The 21,052-nt window shown below is 51.4% G+C and overlaps 1 protein-coding gene across 1 annotated transcript; it reads left to right on the top strand.

Moving 5' to 3' along the window:
- Positions 1–1,249: 1,249 nt before the first annotated feature.
- Positions 1,250–13,124, top strand: AGT (angiotensinogen; the record flags this gene model as incomplete). The annotated part of the gene is given in 9 exon segments (XM_017885575.1): positions 1,250–1,297; positions 4,571–4,912; positions 4,914–4,967; positions 4,969–5,118; positions 5,120–5,145; positions 5,147–5,442; positions 9,559–9,826; positions 11,444–11,588; positions 12,523–13,124. Coding segments are annotated over 9 exon segments (1,518 nt in total), but the record flags the coding sequence as incomplete, so codon positions are not given.
- Positions 13,125–21,052: the final 7,928 nt, after the last annotated feature.

Here is a 21,052-nt window from a genome sequence, read left to right on the forward strand (position 1 = left end):
CTACAGCCTCAAACTTCTGGGCTCGAGTGATCCTTCTGCCCCAGCCTCCAGAACAGCTAGGACTACCAGTGCATATCACCACACCCAGGTAGTTTAACTTTTTGCACAGATGGGGGTCTTGCTATGTTGCCTCGGCTGGTCTCAAACTCCTGGCGTCAAACTATCTTCCTGCCTCAGTTTTCCAGAGCACTTGGGTTATAAATGTGGGCCACTGAACCTGGCCCCCGATCTTGATGGGGAGCAGGTTTCTGCATGTGTGTCAACCCCAGCTCCTTGAGAGTGCGGCCTGAAGTCCTTGGTCCTGGAGGCTCAGCAGGAAATATGACAGTGACTGCATAAGCTTATGAGAACCTATGGCCAGGCAGCAGCAGCTGTTTGGCCAGGTCTTGTCTCCTGCAGCCCTCCTGCCCAGTCCCTGGGCCTACTTGTATTCCCCCACACACCCCACCCATGCTCTCCCTCTTGTTGGTGAGTGTCACTCAAGCCTCTGCCTCAGAAAACCCCTTCTGCAGCTTCCAAGTCGGACCAACTCCTCCTCCAGGTGCAGGTCCAGCCATATCTTTCCCTCGCCCCTCCCCAGCTTGCACAGGTGAATGCTTTCTGCATCCTGAAGGCATTTTGTTTGTGTCTTTTAATCTGGCTGTGCTATTGTTGGTGTTTAACAGTCTCCCCAGCTACACTGGAAGCTACCAGAAGGTACTTTTCACTTGCTCGTGTGTTTTTCCCAGTGTCTATCAGAGGCCTTTGCACAGGGTAGGCACCAAATGGCTCTTGGGAGCAGCTGAAGGTCACACATCCCATGAGCGGGCAGCAGGGTCAGAAGTGGCCCCCATGTTGCCTGAGCAAGACTCCCCCCTGCCCTGTGCCCTCCGCACCTCCGGCCTGCATGTCCCTGTGGCCTCTTAGGGGCACATCTCCCGGGGCTGGGTCAGGAGGCCTGGGTGGTTGGCCTTAAGCTGTCACACACCTAGGGAGATGCTCGTCTTTCTGGGAACCTTGGCGCCCACTCCTGCGAACTTCGGTAAATGTGTAACTCGACCCTGCACCGGCTCACTCTGTTCAGCAGTGAAACTGTGCATCGATCACTAAGACTTCCTGGAAGAGGTCCCAGCGTGAGTGTCCCTTCTGGCGTCTGTCCTTCTGGCCAGCCTGTGGTCTGGCCACATGATGTAACCCCCCTCCAGCCTGTGCACGGGCAGCCTGGGAACGGCTTCATCCCCACCCCTCAGATATAAATAGGGCCTCGTGACCCGGCCAGGGAAAGAAGCTGCCATTGTTCTGGGTACTACAGCAGAAGGTAAGCCGGGGACCCCTCAGCTCCTTCTCGGCCTTGTCCCTCTCAGATGTAACTGAGCTGTGGGCCGGGAGGAGAAGGCCGGGAGGGGCACTGGTGGTGCTGAAGCATCTCTCCCCTCTCATGAGACCAGTCATCTGGACGCAGGCTTCCCCCACTCAGTGCCCACCCAGGGTCTTATAGGAGGAGCTGCTCCTCCTTAGCAATAGGACAAGATGGTCAGGTCTTTCTGCTTCCGCTGAGAAGAGTTAGGGTCTTCAGGGATGGAGCAGACTGGCACAGGAGCAGAGTCATCATGGTCAAGAGTCCACCAGGTCCTCTTGCCATCAGGAGGAACAGCAGGGCTTGTATAGGAAGTGGGGCCGCAGGGAAGGGCTGGGCTCGGTCAGTCCCCAGCTGGGATCCCCAGAGTGGTCACCCTACCCCTCCCTCGAGACAGATTCCCTGACTGTGTGTCATCAGGCTGGTCACCGTCTCTCTGAACCTTGATTTGCTCACCTATAAAATGGGACTAGTAACGATGCCTGGGCTCCCTCTCTCCGGGGCTCTGGTATAGCTGAAGAGAATATAACATGAAAGTACTTTCTAAGGTTTGGGATAAGCTAAAAGGCAGATTCCAATTTTATTCCAGGGCAGCGTAGATTGGTGCTTAAACTTGCGGATGACAGAGTCAGAGGGCCTGGTTCTGAGTCCTAGTTCTGTCTCTTCCCAGCTGTGTGACTTTGAACAAGTCACTGGACCTCTTTGTTCCTCTGGAAAACAGCAGGAACCAATTCATTAACTGCTTCTCCAGGATGCATTAGGTCCCAGGGACTGTCCTGGGAATGTGGGCTGTATTAGGAAACACAGCAGCGGGAACCCTGCTCCGGGGCTCACATTCACGTCAGGGCAGACAGACAAAGACGCTGGACAGCACAAGTGCATAACTACATGGTACAGAGGGTTATAAGGAGGGAAAAGGGGAGCCGGATGAGAGAGCTGAGAGTGCCCGGTGTGGTGGGGAAAGCTGCAGGGTGAAATACGGCATCAAGGAAACCTCAGGGAAGGTGAGGACTGTGATGAGGTCAGAGGGGTTGATATAAGAACGGTGCCCTGCAAATGACAGGCACCATGGGAGCGTGAGCCGTCATCTTCACCTGTAGCATTCAGCCTGGGGGAAGTAGGGAGACATAGAAGGGGCAGGTGCTGGCAAAGAGGCAGGGGCAGGAGGGGAGAAGGCAGAGGGGCGCTCCGAGCAAGGGTGTCAGGCCCGCCACCCCAGAGCACCGTTACTCCCAGGACGCGGCTGTGTGCAGCCCTGGAACCAGCCTAGGGAGCAACCACAGATCACAATTGAGAACAAACGACAGTCTCTGCCTTAAAATTGGCCCATGGAATTGCGTCTCTGGAGATGGTACCTGCGCAGGAGCAGCACAGTGAGTGGGCTGCATCGACCAGCGCCATCCAAACCCCGAACAGTTGGTGCTTGTCAGGCAGGACTTCCCAGCAGTCCGTTCCCACAGGTTTCCCCTGATGACCTGATTTGATGTGACTGTCTAGATCAGGTGTGAACTGGTGGCTTAGGCTTCTCTGCACAGAAAGGCCTGCAAGCAGCAGGGAGAGTTTTCTGTTCTGTTTTTCCATGTCATGTGGCTCTTCCTGAGAACAGCGGATGGAGTCAAATGCATGGGGAGTGGGGTGAGGTGGTAGCTGAGGTCAGAAGTCAAAGTCTCTTTGAGAACAGCGGATGGAGTCAAATGCATGGGGAGTGGGGTGAGGTGGTAGCTGAGGTCAGAAGTCAAAGTCTCTTTGGCATTTGAATGACTGAAGCAGAACAAAACATACCAGGTACTTCAGCAGTTGCACCGTGTTGAGGGCAGTTGCTGGTTACCGGTCTGGGTGGGGGAAGCCAGCTGCTAATGTAAGAATAATGACTGGGTGTGCTTAGGTGAAGCAGAAAAATCTATGTATCAAGGTGGCCTCGAGTCAGTGATGACTTGCTACAGCGCCAAGGAAGCCTGGTGTAGCCCGGCGGGGACAGAAAAGGCTAAGAAGTGACGATATTGCAGTACACTCCCTCCACAAGAAATGAGTGAGGTGTGGTACAAACTGTTAGAATTGAATGAATCAATAGAATAAACGTTCATCCCGTCAATCAAGAAGAGTCAGATGAAATGCATTAGCAGGGCCAGCCCAGGAACCTCGTCTTCTGGGGTCTCAGGGTCGTTTTCATTTGCAGCAGCTGAGGCTGAAGCCCAGTTGCAAGGCCTTTGAGAGAACATGGTGCCGGACCCATGTCTAAGGCAGGGGTTCTAAACCCTGCTTCCATATCAGAGTTACTGGAGAAGTGTTTTTATTTTAATTTTTATTTTTTTTAATCTAAGGAATCCAAGAATCAGTGGCAAGCCATGCTAGGTGTGCATGCCTTTGGGGCTCTGCAGGGGATAGCACTATGCAGGGATGGTTGAGAGCTGGTTTTGGGGTCGAGACACGTGGAAAACACTTGGGCTTTGGGTTGAGCCTGTGGTGCTCAATCCTGGCTGCATATTAGGACCACAGGGAGATGAGAAAACCATTCCCAGCCCTCACCCTAGGGCCCTTGAGTGAGCATCTCAGGGGTCTAGGAGGCCTCCACAAAGACCTACTGATTGGCACGTATGTGTTTTTCTAGGAGAGAACTTACAGCCACAGGCAGGAGCATGTCTTACTCCGCTTGGGCTGCCATAAGTACCACAGACTGGGAGGCTTCAACAACAGAAATGCATTATCTCACAGTTCTGGAAGCTAGAAGCCCGGGAGCAAGCCATCAGCAGAGTTAATTTCCTCTGGGGCCTCTATCCTTGGCTTGTAGACGGCCGTCTTCTCTCTCTGTCCTCACATGGTCTTCCCTCTATGTGTGTCCGTGTCCTCGTCTCCCCTTCTCATAAGGACACAGGTCATATTAGATCAGGGCTCGCCCTCATGGCCTCATTTTAACTTAATCATCTCTTTAAAGATCCTGTCTCCAAATAATGGTCACATTCTGAGGTCCTGGCGTTGAGGACTTCAACATATGCATTGTGGCCATTGGGGGAGTTAGGACATGATTCAGCCTATATTGGTGCATTTTGCACTTGGATCATGTAGGTATTTTCCATGGAGCTTAGAATCCATTTCTTTTCTTTTTTTGTAGACATGAATGGACTTATTCTGGGCTAAATGGTGACAGAGAATATTGAGACCATGAAAAATCTGGTTAGATTGCACTTAACGATCAGTTAATAATCACCTTTCACCCTTTGCAAAATGATATTTCAGGGTACGCAGAAGCAAGCACCCCAGTCTGAGATGGCTCCTGCCAGCGTGAGCCTGAGGGCCACCATCCTCTGCCTCCTGGCCTGGGCTGGCCTGGCCGCAGGTGACCGGGTATACATACACCCCTTCCACCTCGTCATCCACAATGAGAGTACCTGTGAGCAGCTGGCAAAGGCCAATGCTGGGAAGCCCAAAGATCCTACCTTCACACCTGTTCCGATACAGGCCAAGACGTCCCCTGTGGATGAAAAGGCCTTGCAGGACCAGCTAGTGCTGGTCGCTGCAAAACTCGACACCGGAGGACAAGTTGAGGGCCGCAGTATGGTCGGGATGCTGGCCAACTTCTTTGGGCTTCCGCATATATGGGCATGCCACCAGGTGGCTATGGGGCGTGGTCCATGGGGGCCACCATCCCTCTCCCCCAACGGGGCTGTCTTTGGCCCACCCTGGCCTCTCTCTACCTGGGAGCCTTGGACCACACAGGCCGACAGGCTACAGCAAATCCTGGCGTCCCTTGGAAGGACGAGAACTGCACCTCCCGCCTGGATGCGCCACAAGGTCCTCTCTGCCCTGCAGGTGTACAGGCCTGCTGGTGGCCCAGGGCAGGGCTGACGGCCAGGGCCAGCTGCTGTTGTCCATGGTGGTGGGCCTATTCACAGCCCCAGATCTGCATCTGAAGCAGCCGTTTGTGCAGGGCCTGGCTCTCTATGCCCTTGTGGTCCTCCCACGCTCTCTGGACTTCACAGACCTGGAAGTCGCTGCTGAGAAGATTGACAGGTTCATGCAGGCTGTGACAGGATGGAAGATTAGCAGCCCCCTGACGGGAGCCAGTGCGGACAGCACCCTGGTTTTTAACACCTACGTCCATTTCCAAGGTAAGGCAAACCCCTCTGCCAGCTCTGCCCTAGGACTTAGTTTCCAATGCGTAGCTGAGCTCAGCAGGTCAGGCCTTGGAGATGGGCAGGGGCAGCCCTGCGGACATACCTGGTGGCCACCCTCGAGGATTGGGGAAGTGGCTGCTCCACTGGGTCCCTGGATGGGTGTCCACCTCCCGGACCTGCTGCCCTACTATGTGCACGACTACACTACATCCTTTTTCTTACATCATTTAATCCCCTTATGATGTGATGCAGAGGTATTTGTGCCTTTGTTTACCGGTAAAGAAATAGAGACTCAGAGAGACAAAGTGCCTTGCTCAAGATGGCACAGCCACCAGTGGGGGTCCTGGGATTTCAACCCACATCTCCTGGCCCCACAGCCCAGCTCTACGCTCAGAGGGTACAGGTTCTTATCTCTGGAGACAGTCAGGCGCTGGGGTCCCTGGCCTATGCAGAAATAAGCAATTGGCTTGCTTAAATCCCTTTCATGTTAGGAGGGGCATTACTGAAAACCCGTACTACGAAGATGGTTGATTTTTCATTCTTTTTTTTTTTTTAATTGAGACAGGATCTCGCTCTGTCCCCCAGGCTGAAGTGCAGTGGCGCAATCATTGCTCACTGTATCCTTGAACTCCTGGCTGCAAGCGATCCTCCCACCTCAGCCTTCCAAAGTGTTGGGATTACAGGCATGAGCCACTGCACCCAGCCAAAGATTGCTTAAAGCATTCTTTTAACAAATACTCATTGAGGATTTGCTACTTGTAAGACCTTAAGCCTGGCATCTCAGAGGAGGCCGGAGGAGGGTTGTATAGGCCCTGACTCCAGGCTTTTAAAGGTCAATGGGCAAATGCCTAGGATATGGAGCTGCAGGGAAACGTGCTCCACAAGGTCCTCAGGTAGGGCTCGGAGCCCGCAGAGGACAGAGGTCACTGGGGAGTGGAGAGCAGGCCTCACCTGGCAGTGAGGGGAACAGGGCTGGTGAAGCCAGGAGCAAGCATGATGAGCCCAGCCTGCAGAGTTTGGGGCAAGGAACGAGGATGGGGTGTTTGGCTTGGCATGAGTGTTGAACCAGAAAATGGGCCTGGGGAGGGCAGAGCTGGAGACACTTTGAATGCCATGCCAGGTAGGTGTGGGAATGGGGACGCGTTCGTTCAGAGGTCATCCCGGAAGCCTGCTGTGTGTGGACTGGAGGCAGGGAGGGTTGTTTGAAGGTTACGCAAGAGTCCGGGCACACAGTCACGGGAACCCGCGCTCAGGGAGCAGCTCGGCGAATCCATGGGCGGGGTGGGGCTGAGGGGTGTGTCTGAGAGACATTGATGAGGCTCCGTCAAGATGTGTAACCTCATGAGGGACAGAGAGCCAGGTGGGTGGTGAAAGACAAGACTGTGGAGAAAGAGGTTCAGTGGCGCGTGGTGATTTTCTTACCATGACAACATCCTTGAGGTCTCTCCCTTCGGGTTCAGGGGAGGTGATAGAAGGGGAATTGCTCAGCCCTGGCACTGACTGGTCACAGGGGCAGAGGCCAGCCTGAGGGTTGCCCGGTTGAGGGTGGCAGCACGCTGTGCAGGGCAGAGCGGGGACACATGGGCTCAGCCTGCTGAACCTAGGAGGAGTGCTGGGAGGAGCGCTCACTGAGAAGGAGGGTCCTGCAGAAGGCAAAGGCAAGAAAGCCAGTGGCATCTGAAATGGGTCTCCCTTTGAAAGAGAGCCCATCCACCTGACCCAGACCTCAGAGCCAGGCCATGAGGAAGAGGAGAAAGAAGAAAAAACCAGTGACATCGGGACTCAAAGGAAGCCCGGCATCCTCGCTGGCCTCCACCACATGCTGCCCTGACCCTGCCCCACTTCCTAACCTTTGCTGGTCTCAGTTTCCATCAAAGGAGACAGCCCCTTCCTGCCCACATGGCCTGTCCAGTGAGATGATTGGGGGCTGTCTCGGGACCTCTAGATTCCCCTTTAGCAATGATGTTCTATGTACATGACCTCAGCAGGCAGCTAGATGTGTCCCACTAGAGAGGACCTGAGGATCTGGGGCCCCATGGGCTCCACAGCACCCTTTGCCCAGCACCTGCTGTGCTGCTGAGCATGGGACGTTGGCCCCGGCAGTTTCCACCATGCCAGCTGACTTGAGCTCGAGAGATTTACCTAGCCTTCGGATGAGAATGGTGAGCTGTGTGTGTGTCAGACGAGCAGAGGGAAGAGGGCAGCCACTCTCATGTCAAATTCCAACATCTTTTGGGGGGCAGCTTCCCTTTTTTGGTTTAGTTTGCTGGAAAAAAAGAATAGTCCCTTTCCCCCCTCTAAACTAAGAGCCTCGCCAGCCTGGGTGGGCAGCACCGAGGTCCCTGCAGGGAATGTGCAAGGAGGATCTTGCAGTTTCCCGCTTACGTGCCCTCCGAGACTGAGTGCTCCGAGTACTGAGCACGAGGAATATGCCAGGTCTGCTACTGCCTTCTCACAAGACCCAGACCCAGGGGAGGCACAGCCATGCCCATCTCCCACCTGCCAGTTCTGTCCTCCCAGCTTCCCTACTTTCCTGCTGGGAGCTCCGATTCAGTACAAAGGGAGACCCCACTGTTTCTGAACCATCTCTACTCAGACTCCCAAGCGCCACGTGCCCAGAGGACTGCTCTGTGACAAACCCATACACAACTTCACCCTCTTCTCCTAAAAACAACCACAAAATGGGCCTTTCAAGGTGAGTGGGAGGACAGCCAAGGGCATCCTGTGATGCACTAGTGTAAGGTCGAGGCAGAGGGTGGGCTGCCGTCATAGAGAGACCCTGCGTAACTGCTTCACACACAAGTTTGTGTCCTTCTCCCACGCCGCGCTCTCCCGAGTTCTCTGTCTTCTCCACGGCCCTGTGAGCAGGCCCAGGGGTGGGGAGAACAGAGGGCTCACCCCTGCCCCCAGGGCCCAGTGTGCAAATCCATTCATCACAGCAAGGTCTTGTGAGTCTCCCCAGTAGCAAGGGCTGCTGAAGAATGGAGCCCTCGTTCCTGGAGCCTGCGTGGTCAGCTCTGTATCCTGTGACTGTGATGGGGGAGGGTGGGGGCCACAGGACAGCCGGCAGGCTCTGCCACGGCTGGGGCTGGACACAGATTAAAAAGTGAGCATGAGCAGGGGCCTCTAGGAGCAGTGGGATACTGCAGTGGTGGCTGCGTGTCATTCTACGTGCGTCCAAACCCACAGAATGTAAAACACCAGGACGGAGCCCCAAAGAAAACCATCAACTTGGGTGCTGAGGACGTGTCAATGCAGGTTCATCAACTGCAATAAATGGGCCACTCTGGTGTGAGATGTTGATCATGGGGAAGGCTGTGTGTGGGGGGACAGGAGTTATATGGGAACTTTTTGTACTTTCTGCTTGATTTTGCTGTGAACGTAGTCACTCTAAAAAATAGTATCTCTTAAAATTTTTAAAAAGTGAGTGTGTTGGGCCGGGCGCGGTGGCTCAAGCCTGTAATCCCAGCACTTTGGGAGGCCAAGACAGGTGGATCACGAGGTCAGGAGATCGAGACCATCCTGGCTAACACAGTGAAACCCCGTCTCTACTAAAAAATACAAAAAACTAGCCGGGCGAGGTGGCGGGTGCCTGTAGTCCCAGCTACTCGGGAGGCTGAGGCAGGAGAATGGCGTGAACCCAGGAGGCGAAGCTTGCACTGAGCTGAGATCCGGCCACTGCACTCCAGCACGGGCGACAGAGCAAGACTCCGTCTCAAAAAAAGAAAAAAAAAAAAAAAAAGAGTGTGTCAAATCACAGCCTCTGTGTCAGGACAGATGTAGGTTTGAGTTGACCTGGTAGGTACCAGTGGCGTATGTCCCTTAAGGTGACAGACGCAAACCCCCGGTTCAGTGCCTGGCATGTTATATGTCTTCAGCAGGTGGCGGTTAGGGCTGCCTCAGTGAACTCAAATGGCTGCATTTTGCAGGAAGATTTGAGCTACACTTGGGGTCCTGTGGCCAGGAGAATACAGAGTGGCCTGGGGTGGGCCAGGGAAGGAGGCTGAGGCAGGGAGAGGGGCAGGATCTGGGCCTTTGGTGTCCGCCAGCCCTCGTCCCTGCCCCTGTCCCGGCTGACTCTTCCCTCCCCATCTTCTGTCTGGATTTCAGGGAAGATGAAGGACTTCTCCCTGCTGGCTGAGCCCCAGGAGTTCTGGGTGGACAACAGCACCTCAGTGTCTGTCCCCATGCTGTCTGGCGTGGGCACCTTCCAGCACTGGAGCGACGCCCAGGACAACTTCTCGGTGACTCAAGTGCCCTTCACTGAGAGTGCTTGCTTGCTGCTAATTCAGCCTCACTATGCTTCTGACCTGGACAAGGTGGAGGGCCTCACTTTCCAGCAAAACTCCCTCAACTGGATGAAGAAACTGTCTCCCCGGTAGGAGCCTCCTGGTCTCCCCTGGAATGTGGGAGCCGAGCTGTCCTTCTGCCCAGGCTGGGGGTGGGGTAGGGAGTAGACACACATGAGCTGAGCCTTGGGTGCAGAGCAGGGCAGGGCCGCAGTGGCATGGGGCTGGGCAGGCGGCCTGTGTGTCTGTCCACCAGCTCTCCATCCACCCAGCACCCAGCTCTCCAGTTAGTGTCTGTCTTTCAGGTGCAGGCAAGGTAAAGGAGGGGAGGAATATGCTTTTTCTATGCTTATGCTTACATTTGCCTGGTGGTTTTGGAGGGAGAGAATACATTGCAATCTGCCCTCTGAGAGAGGAACATTTTGGCCCCACACCTGACACACAGCACATCTGTGGCATCCAAGAGCTTCTTGGAACTGACTTGCCAGGAGGGTTTGGACTCCATGTGATCGGGGGTGTGGCCTTCTCAGGGAGCACGCCTTGACTCCAGAATGCCCTTGCTGGTGGCTGGCGGCTGGGTGGGGACAGGTGTCGTTAGCACCTCTTTCCTGCTGCAATTCCCTTCCATAGAGCCTTGGACTCAACCTACACATCCCCCTAGATCATCGAGGCCTGGAAATCTGATCCCAGAGGCAGGCAGGCATTGAGTGACACGATGGCTTCTTGACATCAGCTCTGGATGCTTTTTATGTTTTAAAAATTATGGTGGTAAAATATACATAACAAAATTTGCCATTATAACCATTTTCGAGTGCACAGTTCAGTGGCACTAGGCACATTCACACTGTTGTGCAGCCATCACCGCTGTCCATCTCCATTTACCTTCTCATCTTCCCAGACCGAAGCTCTGCCCTGCTGAAACACTAACTCTCCATTTCTCCTTCCCCTGGGCCCCTGGCAAGCACCACGATGTCCTCGAGGTTTACCCATGTTGTAGCACGTGTCGGAATTTCCTTCCTTTTGAAGGCTGAATAATATTCGCAATATTCGCTTGCATGTGGTTACCACCTTTTGTCTATCCACTCGTCCATCGATGGACACGTGGGTTGCTTTCACCTTTGAGCTGCTGTGACTGGTGCAGTGTACCCTGTAAACATGGGTGTACTGTCAGCTCTTATAAGTGCTTGATACATCACTGGAAATGTCCATGGGCTCTGAAGGATGCCAGAAGATGGAAGAGGCTCTATCCGAAGATCAATCGAGTTGACATAGCAACGTGTCCAGCACGAGTTGACACTGTACCCTCCTGTCTCCCTCCTTTTCATGGATGTCTTTTCATCAAGAACACTGCTGTTGCAGTAGTAAGACACAGTGCATTATTTAGAGAATAGCATTTTAAAATTACCCAAGTGACACACCTTCAATGCAGCCAATCTAAAAACAGAATGCACCAAAGGACAACCATTCCTAGGTCCTCATCGGTAAATGTGCTTTGTCCCTGTCATAGTATTTCAAATGACATGAGCGTTTTTTATTGTAGGTTTTGCTGAAATTTTCCCCAAGGGGGAGGATGACCTAGTTGGATGGGAGGGCGGCAAACATCCCTGTCGTCAGGGTTGGATGCAAGGAGCGTATCTCCACCTGGCCTCTGGGAGAGCCCTCGCTGTGTGGCCTGAAGCCTTCCTAACTGTGCCTCATCTCCCCAGGGCCATCCGCCTGACCATGCCCCGACTGGTGCTGCGAGGATCTTATGACCTGCAGGACCTGCTTGCCCAGGCTGAGCTGCCCGCCATTCTGGGCACCGAGCTGAACCTGCAAAAACTGAGCACTGACAACCTCAGGGTGGGGAAGGTATGTGCGAGCCTGGGTCTGTGCCTGACCTGGGTTCCGAGTGTTCACAGGGTGGGAGGCATGGATGGAAGGGACACAGAGGAGGCTGTGGGTGGGGCCAGCAGGGCAAGAGGGAGAGGAGAGTAGGGCCAAAGGTGGGAGAGAAGTGGCCAGAGCATTCTGGGGCTTTTCAGGTGCACAGCAGCAAATCCCTCGCCTGCTCTGCCTCCTCCTGCTGGGGGTGTGTTCCATGGTCTTGCTCCGCCTCCTCCTGCTGGGGTGTGTTCGCATGGTCCTGCTCTGGCCTTCCTTGCGTGGGGGTTTGTGAGTTCCGATGGTCCTGCTCTGAAGCTCTCCTGCATTGCTTGCCTCAAGGGGACCCTACAGTAGAGTTGAAACCGGGATGAAGAGAGTGAGCACCCTTGGACCTGGGTCCGGCCCCTTCTTCAGGGAAATGCTGAGCAGCAGACAGAATGTCCCCCTGCCATGTGGCACCATGCACATCTGTGGCTACCAAGGGTGCGCCTGGATGCTCTGGGCCCTGTGCTCGGTGCTGGGGAGAAAGTGGGAGTTCCTACTGGGGCCAGTGGGCTGAGCCCTCTGTGCTAAGTTAGCTAAGTCCTGGCACTGGTGGGCCATGGCCAAGGGAGCCAGGAATTCTGCCCGGAACAGCCGGGGAAAACGTGAAGATGGGAGGACGTGAGGGGCGTGGCAGGGAGGAGCCGGTACGTGAGTTTGGCCACTGTGGCCGAGTAAGGGTCATCTACACAGACACACCCTTGCCTACACTGAGGGGCAGGCATACACTGTGCATCCTCCTGGCAGACTGGACAATGTCTCCCTCCAGGACAGTGCACATTACAGGGGTCCTGAGCCCTCCCTGGCCCTCTAGCCCTCAGCACCCTGGGTCACCCAGTGCGCCCTCAGAATGACCCTGATGTCTGCCGCTTTGCAGGTGCTGAACAGCATTTTTTTTGAACTCGAAGCGGCTGAGAGAGAGCCCACAGAGTCTACCCGACAGCTGAACAGGCCTGAGGTCTTGGAGGTGACCCTGGACCACCCATTCCTGTTTGCTGTGTATGATCAAAGCGCCACTGCCCTGCACTTCCTGGGCCGCGTGGCCAACCCATTGAGCCCAGCATGAGGCCAGGGCCCCAGAACACAGCGCCTGGCAAGGCCTCTGCCCCTGGCCTTTGAGGCGAAGGCCAGCAGCAGATAGCAACCCTGGACAAACCAGCGATTTGTCACCCCCAGTCTCCCACCTTTTCTTCTAATGAGTCAACTTTGAGCTGGAAAGCAGTCGTTTCTCCTTGGTCTAAGTGGTGCTGCGTGAAGTGAGCAGTAAGAAACCTGTGGCAGCACAAATGCGCCTCCCAGGTTGCTGGGTTTATTTTAGAGAATGGGGGTGGGGAGGCAAGAACCAGTGTTTAGCGCCGGACCACCGTTCCAAAAAGAATTCCAACCGACCAGCTTGTTTGTGAAACAACAAAGTGTTCCCTTTTCAAGTTGAGAACAAAAATTGGGTTTTAAAATTAAAGTATACATTTTTGCATTGCCTTCGGTTTGTGTTTAGTGTCTTGAATGTAAGAACATGACCTCTGTGTAGTGTCTACAGTAGCTTAGTTTTTTCCACAGATGCTTGTGATTTTTTTTTTTTTTTTTTTTTTTTTTGAGACGGAGTCTCGCTCTGTCGCCCAGGCTGGAGTGCAGTGGCCGGTTCTCAGCTCACTGCAAGCTCTGCCTCCCGGGTTTACGCCATTCTCCTGCCTCAGCCTCCCGAGTAGCTGGGACTACAGGCACCCGCCACCTCGCCCGGCTAGTTTTTTGTATTTTTTAGTAGAGACGGGTTTCACTGCGTTAGCCAGGATGGTCCGATCTCCTGACCTCGTGATCCGCCCGTCTCGGCCTCCCAAAGTGCTGGGATTACAGGCTTGAGCCACCGCGCCCGGCCATGCTTGTGATTTTTGAACAACACGTGAAAGATGCAAGCATCTGAATTTCTGTTTGAATGTGGAAACCATAGCTGGTTATTTCTCCCTTGTGTTAGTAATAAACGTCTTGCAACAATAAGCCTCCCAAAATTCTGTCTTTCATTTAGCAGCCAAACAGATGTATACAATTTAGCAGATAGACTGTGCAAACGAAAGTGCTTTCCTGGACTTTGGATGGAATTTCCATGGGAGGCCTGAGCCAGTACTTAGCAGTCCTTTGAAGTTTTAGGTGATGCTTTTCTCTGGACACTTCCATTGGTAAGCAGTGGTGGCCATCTGTGTGATGGACAGGGGGTGGGAAGAGGGTGACAGGGAAGACCGCATACCCCATATGGCACCTGGGAAAGGAGCCAGGCAGACAGGACTTCTTCCATCCTGGTGACACAGGGCCAGACTGCTGCTGGTATTGTGCTCCGGGAGTGGAAGGTAGAGAAATAAATCTTCACAAATAAATATTTGCAATTTTTCCCCATCTGTTGAGTGCCTCCGCCTGCTCCTCCTTGATAGGATTAGGCCCACAGTTTGGAATCTTGGGGAGAGCCAAGGAAATGGTAGGCACCCAGCAGGCCCGTGGCCGTCAGCTGATAGCAATGGTGATCCTGTCCTACCTATGTGTGTAAGGCACTTGATCTTCCTCCCTTCCATACATATTGCAATAAATAAGCAACCGTACAATGTGTTAGCTATTGATCAGAACTAAAGTGAAATCTGCCACGGGGATTACAAATCTTGGCTTCTCCCCTCCTCACATTCCTGAGAGTCTTCCCCTGATTTTGAACACGTCTCCCTAGCTCGATGTCAAGATGAGGGGATTCTGTCTGCGACAGCCTTAGTTGCTTCATCGTAACTCCCCGTCACCAGTTTTATTCAGTTACCTTCCAGTCCCACTCTCAGCGCTTCCTGGCTTGCCCTGCCCTCAAAGTGGATAGAGCTGGCACACATGGACTCTCCGAAACGGCTGCAGGATGCCAAGTTTCTCGGGAGAACTGGAAGTACAGAGACCAGAAGTGCCTTAAGGTCTCGCTATTCAAAGTGTGGCACTTGGACCTGCAGTGGCAGCAGCTGCCCTGGGAGCTTGTTAGAAGACAGCTTCTCACGCCCCTCCTGGACCTACAGAGTCAGAATCTGCAATTTTATGGGAGGTCCAGGCTTGGAAGTTGCTAGTAATGACCTGAGACAGTGCAGCCATGTGCTAGAAAAACAGAGCATTTAAGTTTGTGACTTTATTTTAAAAGGCAGCTGGCAGTCGACGAACCAATTTCTTCTACTTAGTGGCGGTTTGGCTTCTGGAAGTTGCTAGGAGTATGAAGTTGCCAACCAGCGCTGTTCTCCCGCTGTTTTCTGTGCACTTGTAAATGGGAAGCTGGGTCAGGATAGATCTCTCAGCTATTAGAAAGATACAAAATACTAACATTTTGCAGGTTACTTAACACACACACACACAAAATTCATTCCACAGGTCAGTTTCTCTGAAACATATTTTCACTAAATTCTAAGTGTTCCTGGAGTTGCAAGTGCCTGTCTCCTAGACTAGGCAATTACTCAGCAACTATAATCACTGTCAATCCGAGATTTCAGCTGCGCATGAGACCATGGTCAGGGGATGCTTTGAACAGTCTCTGAGGAAATTAGTGAGTTTGAAAAATGGAAAGTTTTTTTACTCACTTGGCAGTAAAACCTGATAGGGACAGACATCAGGCTGTTTAAGATCCTCAGAAGAAAAAGTTGATAGTGTGAATATTCCTCAATTTGCTGCACAAAGATGTACGTGTGATTATAAGGTGTTATTCCAGAAGCCCCTGGGGATATACACTATATGGGCCACTTTACCTTCCTAAAATCTGAAAAATTCCAACTACTGAAACATGGACTAAAGGTTCTGAATAGTGTATGGTGAATTTGAATACCATGCCATGTGATTTTTTTTTTCTAGCAGACTTTAGTTTTTTAGAGCAGTGTAAATTAAGCCCACACCAAAACGGAGAGGAAGACACAGCAATTTCTCATATACCCTCTACTCCCTTCCAGTCTCCCCACCTATTGACATCCCCCACCCAGAGTGGTCCATTTCTTACAACCCACGAACCTACACTGACACATCATTATTACTCAACATCCATAGTTTACATTAGGGTTGGCTCTTGGTGTTGTACATTCTCTAGGTTTAGACAATTTTCAGGAGTTTCACTGCCCTGAAAATCCTCTGTGTCCCTCCTATTCATCCCTCCTTCCCTCCTAACCACTGGTAACCACCGATCCTGTTCCCATCTTCTCCATAGCTTTGCCTTTCCCACCCAGGATGTCATACAGTGGAATCATTCAGTATGTGGCCGTTCCAGACTAGCTTCTTTCACTTTAGTAATATGCATTTAAGGTTCCTCCATGTCTTTTCATGATGGCTCATTTCTTTTTTATTGCTAAATAATATGCCATTGTCTGGATGTGTCACAGTTTATTTATTCACCTACTGAAGGACATCTTGGTTGCTTCCAAGTTTGGGCAATTGTGAATAAAGCTGCTATAGACACCCATGTGTGGGTTTTTGTGTGGACATATTTACCCCACACAATTTTTAAAGTTGCACAATGATCAGAGATGTTCTGAGTGACTCTGATGCACCCATAAACATGTCAATGACTCTATCACTTCAAGAGAGTAGGGGTCTCAGGGCCCACACCCCTGAACTTGAGTAGCCTCATTCTTCTGTTAAGTTAACTGGATCCAGGTGAGGAGTTTATGACTAAGTCCTCAAAAGCCAACATAACAGAAACAAAAATTGACAACCGGTACTAAGTAAACTAAAGAGCTTCTGCACAGCAAAAGAAACTACCAACAGAGGAAACAGACGAACTATAGAATGGGAGAAAATATTAGTAACTATGCATCCAACAAAGGTCTAAGATCTAGAATCCACAAGGAACTTAAACAAATCAACAAAAACAACCCCATTAAAAAGTGGGCAAAGGACATGAATAGACACCTCTCAAAAGAAGACACACAAGCGGCCAACAAATATGAAAAAATGTTCAACATCACTAATGATCAGAGAGATGAAAACCAAAACCACAACGAGATACCATCCCACACCAGTCAGAATGGCTACTATTAAAAAATCGAAAGAACAGAAGATGCTGGTGAGGCTGAGGAGAAAAGGGAACACACACACACTGTTGCTGGGATTATAAATTAGTTCAGCCCCTGTAGAAAGCAGTTTGGAGATTTCTCAAAGAACAAAAAAATAGCATTACCATTGACCCAGCAATCCCATTACTGTATATACACCCTGAGGAGAACAAACCATTCTACCAAAAAGACACATGCACTCATGTTTACCACAGCACTACTCACAATAGCAAAGACATGGAATCAATCTAGGTGTCTATCAGTGGTGGACTGGATAAAGAAAATGTACATATACACCATGGAATACTATGCAGCTATAAAAAAGAATGAAATCATGTCATTTGCAGCAACATGGATACAGCCAGAGGCCACACCCTAAACGAATTAATGCAGGAACAGAAAACCAAACACCATATGTTCTCACTTATAAGGAGGAGCTAAACACTAGGTACACATTGGGCCAGAAATATGGGAACAACAGATCCTGGAGACTCTAAAAAGGGGAGGAAAAGAGAAGGTCAAGGGTTGGAAAACTACTCGCTACTATGTTCACTATTTGGGTGACGAGTTCCTCTGAAGCCCAAATCTCAGCGTCACACAATATATTCATGTGACAAACCTGCACATGTACACCCTGCAGCTAAAATTAAAAACAGGAAGTTAGGTGGAGAGAGTGTCATCCTTCGAGGCTTGCTTCTATGTTTTGTGAGGTGGCTTCAGGGCAGCCCTTTACATCAGGTTAATTTGGCTCCACTGCTGGGGCCATACTCCCACCCTCCACGTCTTTCCACTCTGGACACACTTTTCTCGGGCCCGTTTTGCTCTGGGGCTTTTTCTACCTGCTCCTTTCTGGGGATTCCTTCCTTGGCCTTGACAACCTCTTTACACAGGCAGGCTGGTCAATACCCAGCTCCAAAAGCAAAGCGACGCTCCAGAGACCTCTCTCTTCTCCATTACTCTGCACCCCCAGTTCCAGCCTCTACAGTGTCCCCAAACTCCACACTGCCTCCTCTCAGGGAGTTGGCTGGGCTCTGAATGTTCCTGTGCATCCAGAGACCCTCCATGCGAGACCCTGGGCCATCGCAGGACCCCCCCACCTGCCCCTTCTTTCTAGGAGCCTGCACTGCCGGCATCCAACACTGGGCGGCGCTGTTTCATACAGTGTCGATTTTCAGTTGTTTAGCATGGGAGGGTCAATCAGGTCCCAACATGCCATCAAGCTGGATTACACAAGAGATTTAAACAGTCAGAATGCCAGTCTGAAGATTAATAATCCTTTTTTTTTTTTTGAGATGGAATCTTGCTTCGTTGTCCAGGCTGGAGTGCAATGGTGTGATCTCTGCTCACTGCAATCTCCACCTACCGGATTCAAGCCATCCTCCTGCCTTAGCCTCCCAAGTAGCTGGGAATACAAGTGCCCGCCACCATGCCCAGCTAATTTTTGTATTTTTAGTAGAGACAGGGTTTTGCCATATTGGCCAGGCTGGTCTCGGAACTCCTGACCTGAGGTAATCTACCCACCTTGGCCTCCCAAAGTGCTGGGATTACAGGTATGAGCCACCACGCCCGGCCAATAATACATTTTAGTTCAAGATTAGTGAGAGCTAAGGAAAAATGAGAATGCTGATTGTTCTGAAATTCATTCTCCACATGAAAACTAGCTGAGGGTTGAATGGAAAATGGAGAAATTTTCGCAATCAAATGAAGGTAACCCTTCCTTCACTGAACAATTCACAGATGTTGACAGCCATCCAACACGAAGCTTAGTGGCTGATCAAAAGTAGCAGGATATTTTCAGGGCAAACACTGAGACTCACAGGCAGCACCAAGACTGCACATCTCAAAAGACAAGCAGCGTTTCCCTTAGGGCGCTGAGGCTGAGGTCTTACGTGGAGAGAGGATTGCCAACTGGCAAAGGCCTGCTTTTCACAAACTGGTGGAACTGACTGGATTGTCTGGCTGCTGATAGGGAGGGAAAGATCCACCAGATGTATTCAGATGCCGTGAACAGAGCAAATAACACTGCCTTCAAACGTGGACCCCTAACAGATCTTGTTTAAGAATCTAACAGTTCAGCATCTGCAGTTGATCACTGCTTTTGAGTTCTGAGACATCAACATACTATAGAGATGTCCACGTTGTCAATGACTCAGCCATGCTGGCTCCAATTACTGTACCACCAGAGCCGTTGTTGCTGCTGGAGTGACATCTAGACCCGAGTACCAGAGAGCTTCATGGTTATTTCAAAAGGGCCCCGCAAAGGAAAATCAGCCCTTACCTCCTGCACCACAGTTCCTGAGTGACCGTGCTTTTATTCCATCGCTGGGATCATTAAGCCATGGGCAGCACTGTTTGGTGCCTGTGGGGTTCCCATATGGGCAACTCCATATAGCAGTTCTAGGGAGCTGCAAGGATTACCTTTATTGATCCCAGATCAGAGATTGGGGAGTTTGTCTGCAGAAGTTCCAAATCCTTTTTTTCTTTCTCTCCTTTCTGGACACACAACTAAAACTACAGTTCCAGGCCCCACATGCCTGAGCTCCACACACTGGAGTGAGGGGGAAGGATTTTTTTTTTTTTTTTTTTTTTTGAGACAGAGTCTCTGTCACCCAGGCTGGAGTGCTGTGGCCGGATCTCAGCTCACTGCAAGCTCTGCCTCTCAGGTTCACGCCATTCTCCTGCCTCAGCCTCCCGGGTAGCTGGGACTACAGGCACCACCACCTCGCCCGGCTAGTTTTTTATAGTTTTTAAATAGAGACGGGGTTTCACCGTGTTAGCCAGGATGGTCTTGATCTCCTGACCTCGTGATCCGCCCGTCTCGGCCTCCCAAAGTGCTGGGATTACAGGCTTGAGCCACCGCGCCCAGCCGAGGGGGAAGGATTTTGTGCTCATCCAAACTGGGGCCACAGCCACACCCTGGGCGTCTCCGTCACACTCTTCTCTCTTTCTGGTAGGCTGCAGTGGAGGGGGAGTGGGCTGAACGGTGGCCTCCAAAAAGATATGTCCACTTCCCACCCCCGGAGCCTGTGAATGTGAACATATTTGGAAAAGGGTCCTTACAGGTGTAATGAAGCATGGGATCTCAAGATGCGATCATCCCGGATTAACTGGGTGGCTCCTGAATCTGATGACAGTGTCCCTATCCGTCAGAAGGGGAGAAGGCCACGTGAAGACAGAGGCAGAGACTGGGGTGATGCTGCCATAACCAAGGAACCTCGAGCCACAAGACGCTGGAGGAGGCCAGGAATCTCCCCTAGAGCCTGCGGGGGGAGACACCATGAGCTTAGACTTCGGCCTCCAAAACTGTGAGAGAATGCGCTTCTGTTGTTTTAAGCCACCACACTTGTGGGAATTTGTTACAGCAGCCCTGGAAATGAATGCAGGAGGTTCCCCCAGGGTGAACTTGGAAGCCATAGGATGGAGACGGTTGACTTCCAGTCAGCCTGGGTCCCCAAATGACCTACTCACAGCCACCCCAGCAGCGTTATAGTAGAACGAAAAAACTTCTCCTGTGGCTAGCACCCTCTTTTAAGTCTATATGTTAGAAAAATTGAAACTAATTACAGGTTTATAGTATATAAGTATTATTTCATCTTTAAGCTTTATTCAATAGTAATTTCTCCAAAGCAAAGCAAATAAAACATGTATCAAAGAAAGGAGAGATGTTCTGGGGGAGCCACGGACAAAGGCTCTGAAGTCTTTCGCTTTTTACCCAAAGATTCTTGTTTCTTTTCTTTTGTTTTTTGAGACAGAGTCTCACACTGTTGCCCAGGCTGGGTGCAGTGGCGCGATCTTGGCTCACTGCAACCTCCGCCTCCCGGGTTCAAGTGATTCTCCTGCCTTAGCCTCCTGAGTAGCTGGGACTACAGGTGTGTGCTGCCATGCCCAGCTAATTTTTTATTTTTAGTAGAGACGGGGTTTCACCATGTTGGCCAGGCTGGTCTTGAATTTCTGACCTCAGGTGATCCACCCGCCTTGACCTCCCAAAGTTCTGGGATTACAGGCATGTTTCTTAGAAGCAGGAGTTATGGCATCAAGGCTGTCATTGAGCAAGGCAGTGTGCTGAGTCCAGGGCCAGCGTGGGGCTTGACAGGGTCAAAGAAATTAACAACTTACATTCCAATTCTTGACTGTCAGCTTCTTTATTGTAGTGCTGATTTTAGGGATGGAGAATTACCTAACAATTAGTAAACCAGGCTCTGGAATTACCTTGCTTGGGTTTCAACCCTACTTATTAGTTATCTTGATGATCTAAGCTCCGTCTCCTCATCTGTAAAATGGGAATAATAATGCTGGAGTTGGAGGGGCTGTTCAGTCATAACCCTCTCCTTCTATGTTCTAAAACAAATGAGAAGGGCAGAGCATTCAGGG

The sequence above is a fragment of the Rhinopithecus bieti genome, unplaced genomic scaffold (assembly GCF_001698545.2).
Source record: "Rhinopithecus bieti isolate Rb0 unplaced genomic scaffold, ASM169854v2 scaffold_14839, whole genome shotgun sequence".
NCBI lineage: Eukaryota > Metazoa > Chordata > Mammalia > Primates > Cercopithecidae > Rhinopithecus > Rhinopithecus bieti.